Raw genomic sequence first — 27,093 nt, forward strand, 5'->3', positions numbered from 1 at the left:
GAATGTGAAATAGAGAGCAGGTGTTGGGATTGAAAGCGTTTCGTTTTTACTGTGCAGGGAGCCACGCGTAATGAAAATATAACTACAATTCAATTTCAAGGTCTACGCTAATGTGCAGTGAGATGGAAGAATACATTTACCGAAACTCCTCGCATAACATTACTGCACATCAAGTAGAAAACTAACGTGAATATACACAAATAAGTCGCACTCTATATGGCATCTAGCCTTTTGCTAAGGTGTTTTACATTTAAAGATTAGACAAGAACATATGGTCAAAGAGAACAAGTTGCCCTTTCTTTGTAGGTGCACAATTTTGTCTTGAGTAAGGTATGACCCGTCTTACTTTCTAAATCTATCCTCTCAGCCACCACACAGTGTTGCCTTAGATGAAAAACTGATGGAGAGAAAGAAAAAGCAATAGAAAGAGTGGAGATGGAGCGTTATAGAGACAAAGATTGAAATGTGATCTTATTTCCTATTTCATTGTTGTTTTCTAAATAAAGAGAACTTTCAGTAACAGTCAGGTAGCAGACTTACTCAGATTTCATGTACAGTACTACAGACTTGCAATGTCATGGTCCAAACACAGTGACACAATCCACACGACTCTGGTGGTACTTTTTACATAAGAAATATTAGACATTTTCATCAATTTAAAGAGTGATGGAAAAACAACCAGAGTCTCATGCTTTTTGAATACTCTCTATACAACGTGTGCTCTGCTGGGAGACTGTGTATGCAGAGTGAAACACCCTTGGTTCAGTCTGCAGCTGCTTCTCATCTTTAAATTCAGAAAACTTATAGAAAACCATGAGCACCCTAATAGCTAGCTCATCTCCAGCATCCTACTTTGACAGATCTGTCGGGGTGTGAATCGTCTGTTTTGATTTTACCTTACTTCCCTTTCCCTTCAAAAATGCCTCTGGAGTGCCTGAATATGAGCATAAAAAAATGATGAAGTACAGGCTGCCTTGGCAATGCTCCTCCAGACTCTGCGGCTTCAGTCACCAATGTGGAACAGTGCCTTTAACTCTGCACCTTGCCTCGCCTGGAATAACATCAGGAATGTTAATAATCTGCTGCTTCAGCCTGAATGTAAGCTTTCTTAGAGACTTCTTTGAACTGCAATGTGGTCCTCAGGGCTTTCAGTCTTGTAAGAACACCAACTACAATGGTGTGCAGCTCCCAGGGTCTAGGTCATTCTTTAAGAGGGCATTTGAAATTACAGCTAATTCAAAGGAATTCTTGCTCTGGGGCACTGCACTGTGGCTGACCGTACACTCAGACCTCTGTGAAGAAGGTGTGTTTGTCCCAACAAAGTGTATGCAAAAAAAAATAAAAAATCTTTCATGCACACCAATGAGCTTTTTAAATAAACAAATGATGCTTCCACACAGTGGATCACATCAGTGGTCCAATCAGACATGGTGGATGCCTCTTACATTTCTTGACTGAGGCAACATAAACATTAATAAGAGTGTTATCCTATTGGTTGAGTTCAACTATCTGTAAAAAGAAAAGCCTTTATTTGAGCTAGAGGAACTTTCCTTTTTACTGTGAAAAGCAATGGCTTGCTGACAACACGCAACTAGTGCCTGCAGATCTGTTGGGCCCTTAAATGCAAAAATCGTGTTAATTTAGCTTCCCACTTACAACCTGAAGCTTCTGCAACCTTATCCTCATCTCACTCCTCCTGGTGGCTTCCTTTCACTCTTGTATGTGCCTCACACTCTTCATCTGTTATTTCTGTTATTTGTGTTCCCTGGTTCTCTATGCATATTGCAATCTCCGTCTTCTCCATCTCAGTCTTTTGATGGTTGTTTTCCATCTGGTTTTTGTCTCTCTGCTGATCCCGCTACGTGTCCTTTCACACATTCCTCTTTGTTTCCATTTCTTGTCTTTCTGTCTGTCCGTCATAATTCTGCTTCTCTAATACAACATTTCAGGTCAAATTCTTTTTACCACAATCGTTCAATAAAGTATCAGTAATTTGAAAGCCATATAAACTAGTCTGACCAATCATCCGTTTTGTGCTGTCACAAGCTGCGTATCTCGTTTTCTCAGCGAGTATGTAGAACAGTACTACATGTGCCATGTGCTCTAGATTTTCTCTGGCTTGAGCCACTAAGACAGAACTTCCTTTCGGGCTCCATTCAAATCCGGCATTCCTTCTCTAGGATTGGTAGTGTCTAATCCCAGTCATGGACCTAATCCAATAACCGTAAACCATTTTTGCAAAGGTCTGTTTGGTCGGGCTTGCTAGCAGATGCCTTGTAAAGAATCATCCTAAAAAAAGATGCTGCCTGAGAAGCTCAACTAAGGATGGGAGGGGGGTCAAAACCTGAAGATGAAACCTCCTAATTTACAAGCCATTTTGTAATGGAAAAGGGGCAATTTGACAGACACTAAAATGAACATAGCTGAATACACCAATGGTTTCACTTTCTTATGCACACTTGTGCCACTTGCCTGTGTGATTTAGATGCGTGTTATGCGTTTTATCCCGTGGGACAACAATGCAGTAAATCAATCCCGCCATGCTGTGGAAGAAAGCTTCGCCAACAGGCACCGACAGGCAAATGGAAATCAATGTCTTACGGCAAACATTGGGATGCATTTTAACTTTTTCTCATCTAGCTTTAACCGTGAGCCGTTATACACACTAGTTCAAATAAACAGAAATCCACACAGGTGCTGACGCACAAGACACAAAATATTCAGAGTGCACACCAACAGAGCTTCAAGTACTCATCTATATTCAATTGGAAATGTCTATGTATTCTGGCTGTAATCTCAGCCTTTTATTATTAATACCAATGTGTGTCTATGTGCCCAACTGCAAACTGTCCTTTTTGTATCCGAGTTAGTGCTTCACCGCTATTTGATGTGTAAGAGTTGGAATCTCTTTGTGCCTGGTGTAAGCATGTGGAAAGTGTTTCAGTTACCAAGTTGGTGAGAGCCAACAGCCACTCGTGCTGGCAAACCACCACACAGAGAGTAGCTTTGATGGCTCAGCAGCCAGCTCATCCCTTCTCTGTTCTATGTTTTTCATTTGACAGCCAAACACAATAAACTATAGCACATGATAATGAGATGCAATCTCAGTTTCTAAGAGGCATGTAAATCAGAGTTTTCTTCCTTTTTCTCTCCATCCATCCCTCTCTCCTCCCTGTCGTCCCTTGCTTTTGGGAAGATAGAGTAATAGAAAAGATGATAATGAGGAGTTTTGGCAGCGTAACGACAAGTAAATCTTTTCTGTTGAGAGGGGGTTGGGACCAAGCCAACTGTCTTCCTATTTGTTGACGACTAAATGCCTCTCTCAGCAGGTTTTTCATCCCTCTGTGTCACTGTGGGTGTCTCCCCTCATCCACTCTGCCTCCACCCTTCATTTGTCTTCCTCCCTCATATTTTTTCTCTTGCTCCATCTTTAAAACCCTTTTGAAATTCAAAGCCTTACATTTTCTCTGTATGAATTTAGGTTGTGCCTGTCTGTCCTCACTTCTCCCTTTATTTAAATCGCTGGTTTGTTATGGTGTGGTGATAAAATATGTTTGACGAACAATTTGTAAACAAAATAGCCGTCTCAAAATGGTTTAGTGGGATGATATTTCTTTCATAGAAAGGCATAAAATGGTCTTGCCTGTGTAAATGAGTGCTCTCCCGAATAGTATAGGGCTATAAGTTAGTGAGGATAGAGTGCACTAGTGAATTATGTTGATATATAATGATGCCCAAAAGTGCATTTTTCACTTTGATCGTTGCTATGATGCTGAGGAGACTTGGCCCAGAACAAATACTGTCAGCAAAACCAAAGTAAACACAATCACAGAAAAGGGTGCTGTCTGGAACATAATTGCTTTTCTTCATGATTTCTTCAAACTATAGCTTGTTTGCGATCACCTGACTATTATGACACGTGACATTCAGATGGATGGCAGGAAGTGAAGAACCTATATCCTGCGCAAATTGAAAATGGAGCAAAGTGAACACAGCAGTTATCGCCAGAAAATAGAAACACATATTGTTGGATGGATCCCTACAAAATGAAGAGCGATTTTTCCCACAAGCCTCCACACCGATTTGCATGGTGTGGAGGCGATCGTCCTCCAGACCTCCTACTACACGGCTTGCCAGATGAAGGCGTACAAGAGTCTAAAGGCTTCCAACTATTTTGTGTGTGGTTGGGTCCACGACCTCGGAACCAAATTAGCATTGAACGACTGCCGTCTTGTTTTTTCCCGGGTAGCTAGCATCGCTAAAAGCAAATCTCCCAGTAGATAGCCAACTAGCTTTCTCCCGCATAAAATTAATGACAAAAAACACCAACAAAAACACCGACCATGTGGTGATGTCTTCGGAAACATAGCCAGCCACATCTGTGATATTATCACCCTGTGGTGTTTGTGCTGTGGCTAGTGTTTCGCAGTTTTAGCTTGCTCACTAGTTAGCTGGAGATAGCTAGCTAAAACACTGTCGTCGTTTCTCTGTGAGTTTTTTTAAACTTCTCACCTTTGTGTACAACTATTTTCATGGCTTAAAAGTAGGCCTTGTTTTTCCCCCGAAAACAGCCGTAAACACCGTAGGCATTATTGCTGCTGTATTGAAACTGCCTCTAGTTGCCTGCCCCCAATCTGAAAAGCATGCCGATGTGTAACATCATCTGCAAATAACCTATTTCTCATTAGTCCAGTCAGAAATGGGCATGTTTGTCATGTTTACCACTAAAACAAGAATGACAAAAACTAGATACTGTTGATACTGATCAGATTATCCCTTGAGCTGTCCTTTCAGATGTAGCTTTCATTTATTTTACCCTGTGATTCAAACAGCTGTCTTAGTCACTGTCTAGGAGTCACCCACTAATTGCCACCCCTCATATGTGCCTTCCTCCCCTGCTTCATCTTCCATATGACTATTTAATTGATTGCCCAATTAGGCTGTTGGTATAGCATTAGTTGCTACAGCGTTTTTGATCAATTTAACCAAGGCAGATCAATGGCAGATCAATGGCTTGTGGTGAACCATGTTCATGCTTTGACTGTTGGGCCGGTTAATTATCAGTGTCCTCGAACAAGAGAGTAATAAATCACGAAGCTGCTGGCTCTGCTTACGCCTGTATCTGATTTCAGTTTTTAAATCCTGCTTTGTATTTGTTCAGGTTGAAAGATAGGGTGAGCACAATTGTGATAACCTATGCTGAATCTTCAAATCTTTGTTCACATATTATGTATGTCACGTCCATTTTACTAAAGTGTTGAAATCATTTATCGTAATATATTCAATGCCATCTATTTCAACTGTTATCGCTGCTGTATAATGACCCAAGGTCCCAACAGGGATCACGAAGCTTTAATCAGTCCAAGAAATGTTATTTTGCTGCAACCGGAGAAACACAACAGCTACAGCACACCAAGCTGCTCTGTCAGGTAGCACCTGTCTCTGGTTAACATTCAACTACTCTCACACCTGTATTAAATTAATTAATGGGTAAGTGCATTGATACACTGACTGTTGTGTCCCTCCACTGTCCTTGGCTGCATTTAGTTTCCATCGAAGTCAACCAACAAACTCAAATGGATAAGAATATAAATGAGACAAAGGGAGATTGTGAGACAGAGTCATTTCCAAAAATAATTAAACTCCATTCCCTTTGCTCCATTAGTCTCATCCGTCCCTCTTTTCTTCCAGCATTACATCCACAATGTCCCTAACTGCAGCCCTTGCAGCCTCTGAATGAATGGCAAAAATACCTCCCTCTCTCATTAACCCTCTGGAACCATCAACCCACCGCTCTACAGTAAGCACCGCTATTTTGGGTCGGCTTATAAAACAACAGCCAAAAATAATATGTGGCAGACGGCTCCTGTGCTGTCAGACACCCAAACCCAAACACACGCCACTGCTTAATTTATGTTCATAATCCTCTACCAGGTATGGTGGGCAGGTTTTGCTGGCGTTTGTGAGCATGACCTCAATGCAGTTACAGCAAAGCGTGACATGGACCTTAATGTGATGTAACAATGGCTGATGTAATGTAACACGGCAAAGAATTATATATTAGAGCAAGACACAGTAGGAGGTAAGGGAAGAGGTGAGAGAAGAGTAGTGAGAAGATAATATGAGATAGAATAGAATAGAAGAGGTGTGCTGTAAAGATACTGTAGTGAAAAACAGAGAGAAGCACTTTAGATTTTAGACAGCTTTAAGAGAGACACAGCAGCCATTTGATTTTTTTTTCTTCTATGATTCACATAACTGTCTTTTAATATGTCTATATAACTAGGGATAGAACATATGGACACATGGGGGCTTCTTGGGCCAGCAAGCAACCTGTTTCATACTCAGACAACCTGAGCAGCAGTAAAGCTGACAGCTTTGAAATTACAGCTCAACAAGCTGCTTTGCTAAAGGCTTGCAGAAAGCCATAACAATAAATGCATGCAGGTCGTTTGTGGTGAACACACTTGCTTACCTTTAGGGTAACCCTCACACATATCACATACCATATTTTCACCAATAAAAACAATGGCTTTTTGCATTTGCTTTTAAACAAAGATTTAGTTTAAGATACAAACACAGCCTAATCTTACTTTAGACCACATAAATCCAGATTTATAGCCAAATCCTGCTTAGTTACAGGGTGATATCTCAGTCATCTTAAGCTCTCTTACAGGCCAGATGTAGAAAATCACATTCAGAATCCCCATAACTGGGGCCTTAAGTGACCTAGAGTCACTAATGCTGATTGGTACAGAATGCTGGAACAACCAAGATCACTCAACACTGATTAAATCCTGACGATAATAACTGTACAGTACATCACTCACCTATATTCATCAAGCACTGACATGCATCTGTTAAGTATATCACAGTGGGGGAGATATAGACATAGGTGTGAACAATGTCAACAATACGGTATAATGCGCTGCAGTAAAGCACAAGCAATTTAATAAATGGGATTGCTGTCGTTTTTATGGATCGATATGGATGACACATTAAAAAATAAACCATTGTTATAGTTAGAAATGGCACAGGCAGCTTTTATGATTTTCTGTATTATGGGATATTGTCACGTAGTGTTAAAGGGGTTTTCCTTGCTGTAGAAATTCAACTTACAAGAGCATTACACCAAAGCAAATGGGGTTTCCTTTAATCTCTTTAACAAGACGAGTGACAGGACTGCAGTCTTTTCTCCAGCTGTACAGATGGAGGAGGGGAAATGGCGGCCTGGCTGAGAAAATGTAGAGGGTTAGTGGATTGAATTGAATCGGGGACTTTGGCCAGCTTTGGGAAATGAGTGGGCGAACACAATGACAGACTCATCCCTATGTCCCTCTGCTATTTGCTCTCCCTGATCTCTCGTTCTTTTTTTCCCCTTATCAGTGTTGATGCTCTCAATCTGTCACAGTGATTGCCTGACGGCATTGTAATTTGCCTAAATTGAGCCATAATGCGCCTCGTAAATTTAATTTCGTCTCAAAATCAGATTAACCAGTAAGACAGGATGCACATGTGTATCTGTGCATGTGTGCCTGTGTGTGTTTGTGTGTATACAGTATGTGTTGCCAAAAGCCTTAATCAGGAGCGTAAGAAAGAAAAAAAAAATCCAATCCTTCAAATGCTGCCCATGGATGCAACCAGTCATGAGAAAGCCAAGCACATGGACAGACAAAATCTGCAAGTTAGCGCACACACACACACACACACACACACACACACACACACACACACACACACACACACACACACACACACACACACACACACACACACTTCAAATTTTGGAGAAAACCAAATACCTGTGACCATGTGACAGGACCTCATTACAAAAATAGCAAATGCTTTCCCACTGAATAACAACAATCTTACATACATGGTTGTTAAAGACTTATTATTTTCTGTGTTTTGCTCAATTTCACCAACATAATTTTCAGAAAGGAGCTGATTCATTGATACCAACTTTCATCCAGATTTTAAATACAGAGAGGATGCATTGCAGTCGGTGCTTTTATAATCCAATTACCACCCAAATGCTTGTATAATGGATTTTGTAATCAGTTCCTTTTACATCTGCAATAAAAGGACGATGAATATTCAGAATATACAGTAAAAGCCAAAAAATAATGATCCCTTGGATCGTTCATTCTTACACTCTGTCAAACATGATGGTGATCTCTTGTCTTACACTGACACACACACACACACACACACACACACACACACACACACACACCCTCCCCTTCTATCATCTAACCTCTCCTACACTGTCAGTGACATTTTTCCCTGGTGAGCGAGTGTGGCAGACCTGCTGAGACAGACAGTCAGACAGGCAGGTAGGGTTATTAAATATGTATTGCAGAGCAGTGATAGGACACCGGGGGCCATGAGCCATTATAAATATATGATCTAGCTCTGCTGCATTTTTCAGCCTCCCGGACAAATGACACCCTAGCATAGAAGCCCTCTGATTAGCATCCCAGTGCTAAAATGCATCTCAATTAGACCGAGTGTCAGCGCTCATTTGGTGAGGCAGAGATCGAGATGGAATAGACCAATGTATAAAAGAGCGAATAAATAAATAAGCACAGTGCCAGAGGATGGGGGAGAAGAGAGGGGGGAATGTGGGTTTGCTGATAGATTGCGTGTGAGCCGGCCTTAAAACTTTAATCACTGGACTGTTTAATAGCAAAACAAGGCCAGTCTCTCTCACAAACTTCTATTTTGCACTCTCCCCAAGCTATTTTGTTTCCTTTTGGCACCATCACCACCCACCTGTTCTCTCCTCTATCTTTATTGGTCTCAAATCCCTCGTTTCTTCTTTTTCTAACCAGCCTCTGTCACTTCCCTACTCCTCTGTCATCCATCTTTCCCATCCCTTTACCCTCTGCCCCACCTTTACCAATCATCATGTCGTCCCTCTTTCCTCTCTTCCCAGTCTCGTTTCTTCTATTTTCCCAAAGATTCTTCCCAACTCCTTTGTGTCTCATATCCCTTTTCCATTTTCCATCCTTTCCTCCTCTGTTTGTTCGTGTCTCCTTGGTCTCTCCTCTACCTCTGCCTGATACCATCTTCATAATTTTTTGCATCTGAAGTGGTTAATTCCCAACTGACACTTCCACCATTTAAAAAATGACAAACTCTATAAATGGCTATTGGCATATCGAAACACTCCAGGCTGATGATGACATAATGATAATTCCGAGGACTTAGTTTGCCAACAATATGTAGCTATATCTCTTTATTATGCTCTCTCTCTTTTCTACCCGACATCCCCATTGCTCCCTGTCCTGTTATTTCCATCGCTCTCTTCCCTCTCCCCTTCCTTTCCTGGTGACAGAGTGTGACTTTGAGCGTGCTGACAGCTAGCCAGAGACTGAGCCTGTCGTCGTCGCCCCCGGGGAGTCAATCATCTGAACCAGGATCAATACCAAAGGACCGTATTCTGGACCGGCCACTGACTTGGCTGGCAGTGACTGACTGATGAGAGGACCCACTGCTACAGTGGGAAGAAACAACATCCAAAAGTAGTGCCCATTTAGCATGCACCACTGCACAAACACTTAAATGCACAAATACACGCATGCCAGGATATAGTGTCACCAGTCTCTCTGATACAAATGCATACAAATGTGTTTGCTCCATGTGTGCATGAATTCATTCTCATACACAACCTGCAATGTCCATGAAGTCACTGAATCTGTCTGGCCCAGCCCAGCAGGTACCCCTTCTCAGTCCCACTTAGTGATTTCTGAACCAACTTTGGTCTACCACAATCACTCACAGCCTACTTACAACTCTTCAGTTGGCGCTGCAGAGTCCCGATTATCCCCCTTATCAACTGTGTAATATACACCAGCAAAACATTAGCCCACTCTATCCATCACCATGTGGTCCCCTGCAGGGGGAACCGCCACTTATCACCCCGCTACAAGCAAATTAGACAGACATAAAAGGGCTGAACAGAGGTAGGGGGTGCACTCAGATTGGTGGGGGGGGTGCGTTATCATTCATGTACTGGATTTTAAAGGTATGATACAGACAAAAACATGTGTCCCTGGCAATTATGCCAAATCTAGTGAAAATCACTTAGAATACTAGGCATGGTCTGAGAAGTGACACATTAATGACAGTGAAAACTGCAGCACTCTGAAAACACTTCCTGTCTTACAAATATGCCTGAAACGTTAGCCGACATTACTTCTTCTCTTTTGGCAGAAGACTCACCTGTGACATTAATATGGATAATGTTTGTATTTCTCTGTATTCACCACCATCACCTACTGGGGCGTGAATGGCATAGTCATTCTCTGCTTGCAATAAGGTTCATGGACATTTTCAGTCTGGGCGGATCGGTAATGTCAACACCTCAAGGACAAAAAAATATATATATATATATATTGCCAATGATTACAAATATATGTTTAGGTCGAATTTATTTTAGCCTCATGACTGTTTAATCTCAGCAAGAGTGACTTGAATTGACATTTACCATGACATTAACTGGTGCCTCTGCTGATTGTAATAAGGTGGTATCAGACTGGGGTCCATTGCGCTGATTGTAATGTCAGTGGAGGTGAACATAGCAGCACTGAAATGGTTTGTTTCAGCATCAACATCAAATGTCCATATTGCTTTCTTTATCTCAGTAGAAAATACCCAGAGGAAAAGATTGTTTTGGCAAACTACTCACAAATATCTATGTCGCCTTTTATTTGAATGCTACCATAATGGTAGAGTAGGTGTATCCTTCATTTTTTTAAAACCTAACAACAAACAAATGAACACGGTAAATCGGGTAAATATTCGCAATTCAAAATTCTTTCATTATGTTACATGATGGGACAAGTCATTTCTATATAAATGAAATCAACTTGAATGTGTGTGTGTGTGTGTGTGTGTGTGTGTGTGTGTGTGTGTGCGCATCAGTAAAGCAAATACAGCATGAATGCATAAACACTAGTATGACCTTTCACCATTTGGCTAATGCTTTTATCCAGAGTACTTTACTGGATTGCCCTACAGGGAATGGATATACCCTTGCACTTTGTATCACACTTTTATGCAATGTGCTGTATCAAGATTAAACCTCTGAAGCAAAAGACACCCTTACTGGTCATAAAGTACAGTGGGAACAGCTGTGTGCTCAGTCCTGTTGCTGGGCTGGAATTATTCACTGTATAATAGACCTTTTAATGTGATCTCAACCTTTAAGTGAGAAGCAACTAATGCTTGGTTGGATTTCAACCCGATTGAGTTGGCATTTGTTTGGTACTGTGCACATCTGTGATTGGTTCTTCACACAACCATTAAGTCAGCTATTTGTTAGCAGCTCAGTGCGAAGGCCTATAACTTTAAAAAAATGACACACCTTGTTTCTGGAAGAGTTGGCTGCTGACAATTTCAGTCATGGAGGCCACCTTCCGTTTCTGGAGTTTCTCAGGGGGGATGCAGGAATAAAAGTCATGCAGCTGCTCACTGGAGAGAGAAAGCAATAGGCAGTGGAATAAATAATCAGCAAGATCCTTACACAGGAGGAGCAACAGGGTTGTTTTCTTGAAAATGGGCACAATAAATTCTTCCACATTTTGATTAACAAAAAAAAATTTGCCTCACTCTGATTATTCCCAATACGTAATAAAGATTAAAAACACAACCACATCTTAATAAGTCAAGCTTTAAACATCTCTCCTTTAAGGTCATACATTATGCAACCACTAATAGCACAGTGGAAGTAGACATGAGCAAATCTGTGTATGCAGCATGAAAACAAATGAGCCAAAGCCTAAACACGCTTTAATGAAGACACAGGTTTGAGTCATCCTCCGCCCCAAATTCAATTTTAGAATAATTAAACAGGCTGGTTGCAAGCCCTGATGTCACTTAGGAAGATTGATTGCTCGGAGCATGGCAAACCCTCTATCTACATTTGTTGGTCTGTCTCTTACTTTGTCTCCATCTCTTTAAATTATGCCACACTGGTTGCAGAAGCACTTTTAATAATGATATAAAAGAATGAAATGCACCACTGCCACCCCCAAACACAACAAAGGTTTCCATGACTTTTGATGTGCATAAGCTGGCACGAAGACACGCTGGGGCACAGAGGCTCAGCGCAGACTTATCAGGCCCACTAATCATCTGAGCTGAATTTAATTAAAACCCAAAATGTCAGCCTATCCCACATAGGCCCCGTTCAGACCTGGCATTAACATGCATCTTGGGTGATCCGATCACAAGTGCACAGCTCTAAGTACATGTGTGAATGCGGCCAAGATGCCTTCAGATTTAAGTTTAAGTGTATGCTATCTTTAGAATATTTTCCTGACAGGGAACTAAACTGAAAGTGAAACTTATCTTTACTGTTGTAAACTGAGTCTGGTGGCTATGACGAGAGCATAGATAAGCTTTGCTTAAAGTCAAGTTCTCCTTCGGAAAGGGCCGTCTGATAGCGAGACGAAGTGGTAAAAATATTGAAAATATAGCATACGCTTGACTGGATGCTGATTTTTTTTAAGTGGGCCTTTCTTTTAGGTGGCTAAAATACATTTTGCTGCTGCCCCCGTCCCCGTGTCTGTTTCTCCAAACTAGGTGCATGTCAACCGCCATCAACCTTATAGGTAATACACGGACTATGGATAAGTACCCAACACATCTCCACTTCAAAACACCCAAGCAATCCTTTTAATGCCCCGCCTGAACAGGACCAAAGTCACACACAGGAAAGGACACATAGAGCAAACAAAACAAGTCATAGGGGACGACGTCTGTGCTCGTCCCGTTTACAAGGTGCAGGAATGTGACTATAAAGAGGCTGAGACAAAGCTTTGATGTCTACCTCATTGCGTGGTGATTGTAATTCACACAGCTTGCGTTTGGAAACCTCGCCCGAGGCATTTCTGATCAGGAATGCAATGGGGACCTTGCTTTCAAGTTTAGATGGCTCGGCTATATGTTTGTGCATGTGTGAGTAAAGAAGTGAAGAAGTCAGACAATAGGGGTTGAGTGAATGTGTGTGGAAGAGACAGAAAGAGAAAATGAATGACAGAAAGTGAGAATATGTGCGCTGATTTTTAAAACGCTCTGCCCCGCATCACCTCATCTACCTGTGTATGTGCGTATTTGCTGGTGCGTGTCTTTGTGGCAGGTGTTAAAGGTGGCACCTTTGTGACACCGCGTTGACATCGAGCCACTCCAGAGACTGAGCTGGCAGATGTGGATAATCCAAACTCACAAAAGCACACATGGGTCACAGAAAGGTGAAAAGAGAAATCATGAGGATGAGGGTGTTTGAAATAGAATGTGGCCAGTCAAGAGGACATCAATTAAAATCTTCATCCGGTAAAGTAACAAGGCCGTACCAAAGAAATGGATCCATGTTAGGTTGTGGAATTGCTAGAGGACAAATCAACTGCCTGAAGTGTTGCCACTGGTAAAGTGTATACGCTGAAGACATTTTCTGGGCTAAACTGTATATTGTACATTTGATGCGGGGTCAAAGAGAGGTTAAACAAGCCATTCCAAGTCCGTCGTATTGCTCGTCAGGAGACTCAGAATAAACCTGAGTGAAGAGGTTCAAATGGGTTTTGTTTGATGGTTTCACCGAAATTGTCAATTCACTCACAGGCAACATGAAGGAGGCACAGAGTGCGTTTGAGTGTGTGTCCTTGTGGATATGTCAGTTTGATGAGATTTTTATCACCTGATAAAGAAGGTGGGCTCAACCAGGATGGAATGTGTGGGGGACAGAAGGATGGGGGTCACTGAACAAAGCCAAGAGGAAAAACTTCAGCTGAGCTGAAAGCTCCCATATATCCTCTCTATCAGTGTCCCTGAATGGGACTAAAGATAAGGTGCTAGTGTGTGTGTGTGTGTGTGTGTGTGTGTGTTTAAAAGGCAAGCTTACCTGAGGAGTTTGGCATCAAACACTTTCTCAACATCATGCAGGACTGTTGGCAGGTACTTCAGAGCAGCAACCTGATGACACACACAACCAAGAAGTAAACACTTAAAAAAAAAACTGTCTTGAAATGTGGAAGCTGCTGTTGAACAGAGGGTGACTTTGGCATCAAGTAGCCTCTGATCACAAGTGTGAGAAAATGACTTGTTTATGTTTCACAAGGCTTGTTTGTCTGCCTAACTTTTTGTGACTTTTTATAATGTAATAATTATCAGATTGAGAGATCACATTAGAGAAGGAGCATGAAAATGAGACAGAATCAGGTAAATGTTGAAAAAAAAAACGAGGTAGAAGCAGGAAAGGGGCAAGAAGAAAGATGAGAAGAAAGAAGAGTGCTAGGTGGGGAAGTATGCTGTGACGGGTGAATATGCATGATTACCCTGAGCAGCAGAGTGGTGTTGTAGTCTGTTCTCATCAGGCTGTTGATGGACTCAAAAAGCTTCCTCAGTGACTCCTCAAACTCCTCCTGCTCCTTCCCCTCGTACAGCCTAGGAGGGCAACAGGAAATTAATGGAAATGCTACGGAAAAAAAAAAAATCAGGAACAGATTGAAAGACAGAAGCATCAGACGAACATCAGAAAAAAAATGCGTGACATGATTAGCAGGAGAGATGAAGTGAAAGATGTAGGAACGAATTGACAAATGAGATAAAAACAACAGGGGGATGAATAATTAGTGAGGGTGGAGAGAGACAATCAGAGACAAAGTGTCAAAACAAGGAAATCTGATAAGAAGCTGAAGTTGGATGTAAATGTAGACAGAAAGAATCCTTATTTATATGTTCCAGAACAACAGAAATATGGAAAGATTATTTAGTGCAATGCAAAATAAAAGTTAGTAAGTGTATTACCTTATATAAAACAAAATAAAGTTAGATGAACATATATGGCTGGACAATTCATTCATGGTTTAGTTCATTGCATCTCTTGTACTTGCTTCCTTTGCTTGTTTGCTTCTTAATCATCTGTCGCCTCCATCACTTGAGCCAGGTGAGAGTTTCAATCAATGGGATGTAAATTACAATGCTGTAGTTTTCTCATCACAGTTTATACTGATTCAGAGTTAGTAATGATAATGTTTTTAAAGTTATTTTGATCGGAACAGCGAAGGCTCTCTCTGTGATAAGTCAGAGCAATCTAACAACAAGGGAAATTACACCGAGATCCTTGTGATTTCATGGAAATGCGGCATCAACTGAATTGGCTGCAGTTCCTCACTTATTCATTTAATAATATGGTTGCCCCCTCCACCTTGGCTCAACGAGCGAGTTAGTGAAGAGAGGGAGCGGCGTTAGCGAGAGCAAAGCAGTGAATCAGAGAAAGAAAACGTTATTTCCTGATTGCTTCGTGGAGGTTAGGTTCTAAAGCACAAATAAACACGCCCACACTTCCTGCCGCACAACCCTGCGGGGAAGTGCAGCACTGACGGATTTTGAGTGAAAGCAGTTGAAGGGCACGCCTCATCCTGTCCACTGTGACCTCTCTGCTCTGCCTTGTGTGTGTGTCCCACTCTTGGTAAAAAAGACACACAGACCCTCTTTATACATCCATGACAAAGACAGAGAGCAGAGGAGAGACGGAGACAGCGATGGAACCTGGTCACTACGTTTTACTACGGACGCACTTGAGCAACCTAAGGAAAATGCTTCATTTGATGCCTTTAAGTCAAAATTGAATTCTACATATGAAGCTGTAAGACTGTGACACAAGAAGTGTCACACTGTGCACAATGTGTACAACCACACAATGTGATCCAAGGACTATAGTCTATTAAACAGGTGCAGCAAACTACTGCAGTATTAAACATTGACAAGCACTGACTGCAGTGATTAGAACAATGCTCCTCTGACTAAAAAAAATAAACTGGGTTATCTTTGTTGCCGCTATGCACATCCCATACACACACCCACACATTCCTCTACCATCCCTTCAGTCGAACTTCCTCCACCCCAAGCAAACTTCTCTCTCATCCATTTCTCCGCCCCTTTCCTTCCCCCGTCTCCTCACTATCTCTGTGCGATTTAGTGGAGCTGTGCAGTTGTTAATTACAACAGAAGTTATGCGTTCTGGAGGGAAGGATTAGCATGTGGCACACAGCAAATTTAGCATGTGGGGGGAGGGATTAGGTGGTAACACACAGAGGTATTATCACTGGGCTCTTTGCAGAGTACAATTATGATTACAGACGCATTGTCCTGCTTAATCCAACAGGCCTATCTGTGCATGAATGTGCGTGTGTGTGTGTGTGTGTGCATATATATATATATATATATATATATATACGCACTCTTCACTAAAATAGTTATACTGTGTATAGCCTGTTAGAGCCTGTAAAGTACCACTTCACACATACACAAATACACACGCACAGGCACTAAATACCCACACATGAGCACAACAGCAGAAGTACATCATACTACCTCAGGAAACTAATACTGGAGATGGATGGAGAGGAGAGAGAGAGAGGGATGAAGGACAGGAAATGAACAGAGGGGAAGGAAATGAGTGAGGAACACTGAGGAAAAGTCTGAAGAATGGAAGGTAGTGGAAGGAAAAGTACAGAAGGACGGCTCAGCTGCATGCAGTTTCTAATAAGAGGAGGAAAAGGAAAAGGAGAACAACAAGGGAAAATGAAATCAGTCACAAATGTCAACTTGTTATAAATTATAATAGCTGTTCCCCCTCTGGACCAAGCAGTAAAAAATGTAAATGCGGATCATTTGCAAGTGAAAAAATGGTGCAGTGACCAACTTTGCTGTGATGCATCAATAAAGTATTATAAAAATGATATTGCTCCCAAGACTGATCGGTTAAACTTTCAAAAATTGGGGCAGAGTCACACAATTACCTTGGGTATTGTAAAATCCTATCTGTTTAAGAGTTTATTGTAGACCCCTTATGCCAATAAGTAAATATTGTAATAGTAAATAATAATAATAGTACATCTCAATTCGATCAATGTTATGTTATTATAACCAGATATTATGTCTGCCACTATTGAGATAAGAACATTGGAAAGTCTTTGTGATAACTACAAACGATTACGTAATCATATCATAAGATTTTTTGGGAAACAGGGGTGATCTCATAATAATAAGATATATAATGAGAAAACCTGTTCATAATAGAAAACATCCTTATTTTTTAAATGATAAGATGCATCGTGCTTCCACGGAAAAAGGGTACGAAAAAAGATTAAAAGAGGCGGAATGAAGGGAAGGGAGAAGGTGAGATTTAAAGTTGAAGGGAGGGATGGAAAGAAAGAGAGGAGGATAAGACAGAAGAGAAATATAGAACATAGCAGGTGCTCCAGGGAAGGAAAAAGAAACCGATACACCTGATGAACTAGACTACGGGGAAGTAATGTGAGAGCTAGGGCGTGAAGGACAGAGAGAAGGTGAAGGAAAGAGCAAAATCTAGTACAGCATGCCTTACATATTTTTGAAGCAAACATCACACGTTCGTAATAGACTGCATGAACATGAAGCCGGTTTGACAAGCTAATAAATCTTCAGTTCGGCCTATTTAACTATTAATGACTGCTAGTCTTGATGGCGATGACGATGGAGCCTTGCAGATTCACTAACAGTACCAGGGGCTCCCTTGAATAGCTGATTCTCTGTTGGCATGGCAAGGTCTTGTAAGTGGAGAAACCTGATGTGAAAACTTTGGATGCAGAGCAAGTTGAAGTTGTCGGCTGCAGGTAGTTGGGGGACGACAGATAGAGGAGGAGAGGAGGAGAGAAGGAGAGTGAGATTTATCGGCTTGGAGATACTCAGGAGAGGCTGGCGACTGGAGCTCCAGGAGCCGTGGGGCTGTAATGTGGTCCGCGCACGCGCACACACACACACACACACACACACACACACACACACACACACACACAGGCATATACTCACAGTATGATTAAACGCATATGTGTGGGCTATTGTACACACATGTACCTACAAATGCACAGAAACACGCACACACACTCACCCACTAGGGAATCCACACTCATGCAGCCACACAAATCCGCTACACACTGAATAAATAAACAAACATGTCGATAAACAAACCCACCAATTTTAGACCAAACAAAGCCGGCACAAACAATGCCCTCCAGAAGATTAAAAAGGCAGACCTTCATCGACGAGTGGACTTCGAATGGCAAACGCACACAAACACATCAGCACACGCACACAGATAGATACCACTCCACCTTATATACAACCACTAATACACTGCTTCTACACAATACACACAGTAAGCCTTGCATTATGTGAACAAGCACTCAACTACACACACGGTTGTGTCTTATATACCAAACACACACACACACACACGTACTCTTGCCACCAACGGGCGAGGAACACAACTCTTGCTGTGGATCATGTTTCTGATCTGTCAGCATAAATTTCTGTGTAGTTATAAATGGTGTTTACACTTATCGTATGGTGCAGGTCTGGGCTCAGCACATTGGGTGTCATAAGTCTCTGCTGCAGGAACTTTGTCTGCTGTTTCGACGGCTGACCATTCAGCAGTCCTGCCCTGCCCCGTCATTAGCTCTCACCCGGACACCGCTACTCATCATCAATGCTTATTAGCAACATTAGCGCTGTAATCAGCAGCCTTTTCTTACAGAGCTGTCAGAAACAATTACTCCTGCAGTGTCACTGTGCTCTGTGCGTGCTCAACAATAATCTGTATTTGCTTCATTGTGGGTCCAAAAAAAGAAATCAGTCGTCATTATGATAATGAATAAAGGTACACCAACACTCACTGGGAGTAGAGCATGCGCGATCGGACGATGAACTTGAAGATATACTCGAGGGCTTTGAGGGTTCGGAGGATGGGCTCACACTGTTCACCTCGGCTGGACACATCCAGATACCTCTTCAACACCGACATCAGCTTTCTGGGAGAGAATGATAGGAGAAAGCAAGTCAAAAAAAAAAGAAAATCACAAAAACATCCAGTGAGAATTGTCATCCTTTTCTGATGTTCCACAGGTTGGAAAATAAATCACCAACTCCATGTTTCACTTCCATAGAGCAGAAAGACAGAGTGCATCAGAGTGAGAGTGAAAGAACGACAGAGAAAAAGACCGGCAGAGAGAAGGAGGTGGGAAAAAAAATGGCAAAATAGTATTTCACACCTCAACAGATTTTGCACAGCTCACAGACATTTTGATTTTCCTTCAGATGATAGGTGAAAAAAAATCATTTTCCGACACATGCACACCCCCACAGGCGTCTTTACACACACACGTAAATATTAAAGTGTGTCAAAGCAGCTGGAGAGAGGTGTGGGTGGCACAGAGTTCAGTCTAAGTGTACGACCCACCAGCATTTCTCTGCCCAATCACTCACTGCGCCATCCCAAAGGGCATGCAACACTAGCATATTCATAATACATGAAACAATACAGAAGGCCTAAAGAGGGCTGAGACTCTTTGTGACGGCTTTATTTCCATGAAACGGCAACTCATTAACTGGTTTAAACTTACCCAATCCTCTTAAGCAATAAAAGTCTCCTTGAAAATATTACCAACGTTATTACGATGGGCTATATACTCTGGTTTTCCTTTGGTGCATGGCTTAAAGGCAAGCACAGGAGGATTTATTATTTTTTAAGAGCAAGCGATAGGGAGTTTAAAATGTAGTTAGAGGGAGATAGAGAGTTTTACATAATAGCCTCTCGGCTGATAGGCGTTAAGCTGCAGTGACCCTCTTAAAGAGGGTGAACCACCAACACACTGGCAAGGGAGGAGTGGAGTGATGGTGGAGAGACCGATGAGTAGATGGAGTGAAGAGCAGACAGGAAAAGAGAAAAGCAAATAAGAGAGGAAGAGAGTCGCAGGGATAATTGGGCCAAGGAGGCAGGGAGGAAGAGAAGCAGCTGGGAAAATGCAAGAAAAGATTCAGCGAGAACGAGAGCAGGAAGAGTTAGAAATGCTTTTAATTTCCTAACTGAAGCTTTGGCAATGCAAACAAATGTTGTCTCTAGCGCCCACTGAATCAAGTTAAGTGAATTAACAGAGAGTAAGAAGCCGACAGAAGTGTTTGGGGCGTATGCCTGAGTGCTTATGCTGCTACTCCACAGAGAGGCAGGGTTAAAACTCTAATCCGATTCAGTAAAGTGCTCCAAAGGCCAACACACACACACTGACCTCCAGTGGCAGCTAGATACAGTGCAGTATTCACTAATGTAACATTAGATCTCCAGGTGACATTGAATTTATCGCAATAGGTTTAACACTTGTATACCTTTGGCATGAAGTTTGGCAGACCTGACAGGTTTACGAGTGTGATTCTGAATGAGACAACCCAGATTAATGCAATGTATGCGTTCCTGTATTTTAGGCTGCTACGTCCAACTTTCTAGGAAGCACAAAACAGCCCGTTTTCTGGCTTGATGACAAAGCATTATCGAGATTATCTAACGGGATTTAAAAGATTTCATAATGCCCTAGAGGTGGGAGAATTGCCTCGTGAAAGATCGTAATCCTTCATTTGAAACACAAACAAGAACACTGCTGATACGCTGTTTATGTTTTGTTTTCACACAATAGAAGATGACATGAAGTCTAACATTGTCATTACACATCATACTGATATCTACATTAGGTTAATACGTTTATGGAGCCCACAGTAAAGTGGTTTCAACCTTAAACAGACAGTTTTGCTCAGGGAGTTTAAATTAAGATTAAATAAGGAGATGTGACGCAAACAGGATTGTTGCATGAGCAAACTGATTTGCGACTGAACTCGTTGCTTTTTGGAGCACCTATCAACTACCTAAGTGACTCTTATTATATATTTTGCTCTTATACACATTCTATGTTACCTGCCTACAGTGTTTATAATTGTCTTGTTGCTTCTTTCTCAGTCTGGATGCCTAAAATATAATGTACCTGTGTTTCTCACATTCACATTCAGTGTTCTGATGAGAAAAGGGGTGCAAACTTTGGTCGTCATATATTGATTAAAATCTGATGCAAGACCTACGTGTCGAGGAGAACATCGTCTCCAGTCATTCAGGAAACGCTTACAAAATGTAACAGCACTGAAAGGAAGTGGGCTGTGATCCAGGAAGTGACCTACTTGTAGGCCAGTGTAGCGCTGAAATGCTGCTTGATGTAGGCCTCCAGCACTGTGTTGAAGTGCTGGAACTTTCTATCAGCGATCAGACCTATGATGTGTATCTGGCAGACAAAGGGGACAAACAGAGAGAGACAGAGAGGGTTACATGATTACATAGCGGTAGACATTTACAGTATAAATGTAAATTTACATAAAACAAGTTATGAACAATGATTCGATATCCATCTTTATTTGGAAAAAGATGGATTTGTAGATGACGCAACGATTTCAGACTCAATACACGCAGAGACAGCCTGTCACAAAATCAGCTGCATCTCTTGACAAGCCATACACACATGACATTATCTGGGTAAACACCCCACACACTCACCAAGGCGTCAAACACGAGGATGTCGTAGTCGTCAGTCTGAGAGTGTTCCATCATGATGTTGAACAAGGCATCCAGAGTGTCCTGCAGAAACTAAACGCACACATACAGAGAAAGGAGAGGTCCGGTGAGAGCGCACACATGGCAGTCTACACACTGATGTGAAAGCACACGCATATTCACACCACTGACCTTGACCACCTCCTCTCCATCAATGATTTTGAGCTTCTCAAGGTTTTCTCTGAGGAGTTCGGGCCGAGTCCTCCACTTTAGCAGCCCCAGCAGGCCCACTGGAGAGGAGAGACACAGGGAGTACATTTGTGTTCAGCTGTCTGAAAAACAGCTCTCTTGTTTCAAATTGGATGCTGATCAAAGCTGTTATAAAGAAAATAAAGTCTTAGTTGTAGAATGTAATTTTCGAAATTGTTGTTTTCTCTCCTAATGTGTTTCATTCCGTGTTGCGAAGAATAATTGAAGTGCAACACTGTATTTACCTGTCAGTGATACATATATGCAGTATAATCTGTTAGTGAGACTGTCAGCTGAGCATTCAAATCCACAGTTTCTGTCATTAATTCTGCTGCAGTTTGACAGGGGGCAGATTTCCATGTTTCTAAAGGGCTGCCCGCTTGAAGCTCACTGCATTTCCTGTCCAATAATGTCTGACTCACCAAGCCAAGCCGAACATCTGGTGGGTGCCCCCAAACAACACTGTGTGCATGCCTGCCTGAGAGTCTTTGTGTGTGTATAGGCGTGTGTGTGTGTGCGTGTGTGGTACAAGTGATTAATACTGCAGGATAATGTTCATTATAGTGATGGACCGGCTTCGTCAGTAACAGCTGTTGCACTGCACCTGTGCCTGATGCACCACACTGTCTGGAATGTACGTGTTCTTGTGCATTTGTGGATGTGAATGTGCACTTTAGTGAGTGTGTGTGGGGAGGGGGGGGGGGGGTATATGCGTCTGCTCGAGTGGCTGCCTGCCAGAGTGTGTCGGACAAAATGACGTGACTCTTCACTAATCAAACCCATGTACACACACAGTTCTCCCTGTCCTGTGCTCACTATCCCATGACCAAAACACGTCACACCCACATGCACTCGTAGTTCTGGTAGCTTTTACATAATTAATATACTGTTGACTCACCGTTAATTGTGTGAACGTCTCCTTTACCCTTACCTCACCTCGCCCTTCAGCTATTGTCATCATGCCTTAGCTTTTAGCCCTAAACCTAAAAATAACACTCGGCCTAACAAGTCAGATAGTGTTAAAGGTTACCTGCAATTCAACGCTAATGCTATGGGTTTTCTAAGGATACATCTGGATTGCCTAACCGTTTAGCCCAAGAGAAGACGGTATGATCACTAGATCAGGAGTGTTTTCAGACTCAACGAGACTTTCTAAGCAGTGGATTTGTCCTCTACCAATTTCACAGCAAACAGATGATTCATTGTCTTGGCTTGACCTTATTACTCTGTTGAAAGAAGATGTCAAGTTTAATTTCAAACACCTTCCCCTTTATAATTTCTGCCCCAACCTTTCTTCAACCTTTGTGTGTATAAAGGTGTGTGTGTGTTTGGATGAAAATGTTTTGCCCCGCCAAGTCTCAAGAGTAGCTTAATGTCAAACACAATGTCACAAACGACACCTTCCCCACACACGCACATCCGAACAAAAACACACCAACCATTCTGGGTGAGTTTGGTGGAGCAGACCAGGGTGGAGATGGTGAAGCTGTCTCTGGAGCTGACTGACAGGCCTCCACTTCCTGACACGTTGCTGGAGCTGCGGCTCAACGCTGCCACCTTGTGGGTGTCGCCATGGTGGTGGCGGGTCGAGGGCAACGACAAGTAGCAGTTCACATCTTCCATGCGCTTGCTGTCACCCTGAGGAGGACAATGAGAGGCGAGTCATTTTTAAACCACCAGTAAGGCTCCACCTTGCTAATGATGGAACAGATGTTTGGTGGCTGTCGCAGCAGCATTGGGATGAGAACTATATTTACTGTTTAATCAAAACGTCTTGATGCAAACAAGGAGTAAAAGACTCGGGGGTTTGCTGCACTTGCAGTGATTTATCAGGCCAGCCCTGACGGAAAAATGACAAACAATGACTGAAGTCGCCAGTTCCACAGCAGTAATCCTCTGTGATCACTATGGCTTTTCTACCAAACTAAACTTCCGTTTGTAAACTTACAACTTTGGAAACACTGGGGCCAGGACAGATCAGAAAAATAAGATCTATTATTAAAGCAATTTTCTTGCAGTAAGTGTTGGAAAGCTAGAGTAAGCACATAAACAGGATATCTTGGGATATTGATATTCTGTTTGTCAAAGATTCATTATGGCCTCAACCTCAAACAAACTCTGCCCTCCTTAATACCAAACCAGTAAGTAATAATGAGTGAGTGGGTGGCAAAGCAGGGAATAAGAGATTTAAGCCATGAGTGGCACAGAGAAGGAGAGGAATGCAGGGATAACAAGAGATAATCGAAAAAAAGGGCACATGGAGACCATCCATTTGGTCTTTGAGTTCATCACGAGTAATTAATCTTCATTGCGTTTGGCATTTAATCAATAAAGGGATTCAATCTTAGCTTTGGCTCATTTGGCAGGAAATCTATTTGGCTTCAACCAACCTGGGGGGCCATAATCTCCCATCCAGACTCACTATAAGATTGTCTTTGATGATGGATGCAACAGAGCACAACTGTTACAGTATATACCGTATATTTAACGATTAATCTGCTTTTTACTACCATGTTTAAGGCAAATCACCTCAGCGACTTGTAAAATCCATTAATTTGTCACTATTATATACATACAAATGCCTCCGGTATTACGTGGGGAATGGCAGCGAGCTTTGGTAGAGTTAGAATATTATTCCCCTCTCATTCAAGTCTGACCATGAATGATGTATCAAAATAATTATATGAACTGGCTGTGTTACTGTACTAACCACCAGTTTTAATTAGACATACTACTTCAGGGAGTGTCTTGGTGGTCGAATGGTTACAGTGCTTAACACATAACTGCAACGTCCCAGGTATGATTCCAGCCGTGGGAGGTTTGTTGCATGTCATGCCCCTCTCTCTCCCTCAATTCCCAGTCTGCCTTTACACTGTCATCTATCTAATAAAGGCAAAAATGCCAAAAAAAAGACATCTTAAAAAAAAAGAAAAGATTCCAAATTTATTGTAGTTGAGCTGTTTCAATCTAAAACTGGTTGATCAACAAAAGCAATGAGCTGTGACCTTTCTCATCATAAAAAGCTCACTATTTTTATGATGAGAGTTCATTACTCTCAGAGAAGCTTTAATATCTTAATAAGTCTGAAGGTTTAGGTCAAGGTGACTGTAAAAATGTTGCACATCAATTTTAAAATCAGGTTAATTTACTCTTTATTTAATTTGTCTTTCTTTTGAATAAGACACTGAACCTGTTCATGAGTTGATCTGTTTTCTTTCTGCAAAAGTTCTGTTTCTGACCTTGAAGACTACGAGGTCATGCGGCCCATCTTGTAGAACTGTCCCATCTTCCTTCATCAGACGCACAAAGGCCATGGCAAAGTTCTTCTCACTCTTGTCCTTGGCTGGAGACGGATTTGTAAACGGAAAGATGGAGGGTCAGGGGAGACACACATCAGGGAAATAGAAAGGGAGGAGGGAGGGTGAGACTCCAGGCATGGGAGGAAGGATAATTGGTTTATATAATCAAGTGTGCGTAATGATGCCTTGGGTCATTTTCCAAATTGCTTCAAATCACTCGGTCCTTTCAGTGTCCCATAATGCTCAGGGGGATCAGAGTAGAGACGAGTGTGGATGTATGGAGAGAACAGACAGGCAGAGAGGCTGATACTCACACTCCTGGGAAGAGCGGTGTCTGAACATGAAGCGTAAATGAATTTTGTGCATTTCTTCCAGAGGGACTGCCACCTGGAGGACATGTGAAAACAGGTATACCATGACATTCTGGGGTTTCTTTTTCTATAAAAAGAAAGTTATGGTTGAGATGAGGAATGCAAATGCATAAACATCAGACATGTTCAAGGATTCCCAACAAAAAATGTACAACTAACTACTTTTGAATAATTCTGCAACTCCGTCTACAACACACGCACACACATACACACACACACCTTAATTGTCTCCATCCAGCGGGGCTGTTTGATTTGGTAGTAGATGACGGATCTGTACTCACTGACCACCTTATCCCCTGCTCCCAGACAGATGGAGTTCTAGGAAAGAGGGAGAGAGTGAAAAATACGTAACATATTGAGCTGAAGGATTTTATGATTGTTTGTGTATGTGCTAAAATAGATTTTCTTTCTGGGATTACAGCCAAGTCTATGTATCCCTGACTATGAAAGCATGAATAAGCTCTTGATTTGTGCTGTGCTTGCTCACTGGCCCATACCAGACACACACACACACACACACACACACACACAAAAATCAATCCGTTGACACAAATCCCTTCTCTATTCAAACACAGTGATGTGCTCTGTGCGTCCCCGGCCTCATCTCTTCATGCTGCTCACCTGTATGACCTTGCCCTCCTCATCGCAGACCCACATGATGACCTCCACGTTTTTCTGTGTCGTCTTATTGTATTTGTCATAGTCGCCGCCCTGTAAGGTGAGGTAGATGTCATTGCGAACATCTCCCGGCATAATGATCTCTGGGAAGCCCAGCTTGCGGGCCACCATAGTGCTGCGGTCCACCAGGTGAGGGTACTCCTTCCGGATCTGAACTATGTCCCCTACCAGAGCCTTCATAGTCACCCACAGACCTGGAGGGAGGTGGGGTAGAGGAGGAGGGAAGGCTATGCATTAATCTTTAACAGTATGTTTTTACACAACGTCTGGAGTCAGACCGATGAATTCGTTTTTCCTTTTTTAAACAATGTTCCGTAAAGAAATACATATTCTTGATAAGCCCCTGAAAAAGTATCATCATGACACTTGATCTCAAGAATTGTGAGTCTTTAGACAAATGACAGACTGATGCATGGCACATATTGTCTTGGATATATTATATATTACTACCTCGAATTGGGTCGTTAATCTAGAGAGTTGATAGATGTATTAAATTTGTGGAGGAACTATGTTTCATTGTGGCATTTAATTAAAGAACTTCATCATATCAACTGTTTAGTATCTGTTTTTTTTATTCCAGGTGCTGATTTATTGCTTATTCACTCCTAATGACACAAGATTGTGTGTCTTTTCACTATCCAGTTTCACAGTCCTGGGAGATAGACATACTGTATTGTCCTGTTACACTTTATTAGTGACCAAAATTAAACCCCAAACAGGTTAAGAAAACACAGGGTATGTGTAGCTTTTAGAAAGTTAAAGTCAATACTGTACTTCACACACTTTGTGGGACCAAATGTCAATAAATTGAAGAAGATTTACTTGGACAAATAGGTGCCACTCCAGGTTATTTCAAATGAGGGATCCAGAGAAGAATTTTCATTTCTCTCTGCAGATAAGTAAATTCAAATTAAAGGCAAATGAATAAACAAGGAGTTTCAAGGCCCCGGCACTATCAAAACGGAATCTTAAACATTTTAACATGTTTTCAGAACCTAAAGAAACCCTGAATCATTCAGCCAGAGGGCTGAATTTAGAGTGAGATCCACTTTGTCTAAAATGTTAGTGTTTATCTATGGGGAGC

The 27,093-nt window shown here is 41.9% G+C and overlaps 1 protein-coding gene across 1 annotated transcript in view; it reads right to left on the bottom strand.

Annotated features, from left to right (window-relative positions):
• The window catches only part of dock2 (dedicator of cytokinesis 2), an 87,635-nt gene that overhangs the window by 52,066 nt on the left and 8,476 nt on the right, over positions 1–27,093 (bottom strand). Inside the window, exons 13-24 of the mRNA XM_079167992.1 lie at positions 25,953–26,203; positions 25,551–25,649; positions 25,275–25,347; positions 24,901–25,004; positions 23,101–23,299; positions 21,605–21,702; positions 21,416–21,505; positions 21,046–21,146; positions 18,723–18,857; positions 14,340–14,448; positions 13,907–13,977; positions 11,372–11,478 (exon numbers count right to left, since the gene is read on the bottom strand). Of these exons, the coding sequence (XP_079024118.1) occupies positions 11,372–11,478; positions 13,907–13,977; positions 14,340–14,448; positions 18,723–18,857; positions 21,046–21,146; positions 21,416–21,505; positions 21,605–21,702; positions 23,101–23,299; positions 24,901–25,004; positions 25,275–25,347; positions 25,551–25,649; positions 25,953–26,203 (1,437 nt within the window). The remainder of the gene's footprint in view (positions 1–11,371; positions 11,479–13,906; positions 13,978–14,339; positions 14,449–18,722; positions 18,858–21,045; positions 21,147–21,415; positions 21,506–21,604; positions 21,703–23,100; positions 23,300–24,900; positions 25,005–25,274; positions 25,348–25,550; positions 25,650–25,952; positions 26,204–27,093) is intronic.

The sequence above is a fragment of the Pholis gunnellus genome, assembly GCF_910591455.1.
Source record: "Pholis gunnellus genome assembly, chromosome: 10".
In the NCBI taxonomy this organism is placed as follows: Eukaryota; Metazoa; Chordata; class Actinopteri; order Perciformes; family Pholidae; genus Pholis; species Pholis gunnellus.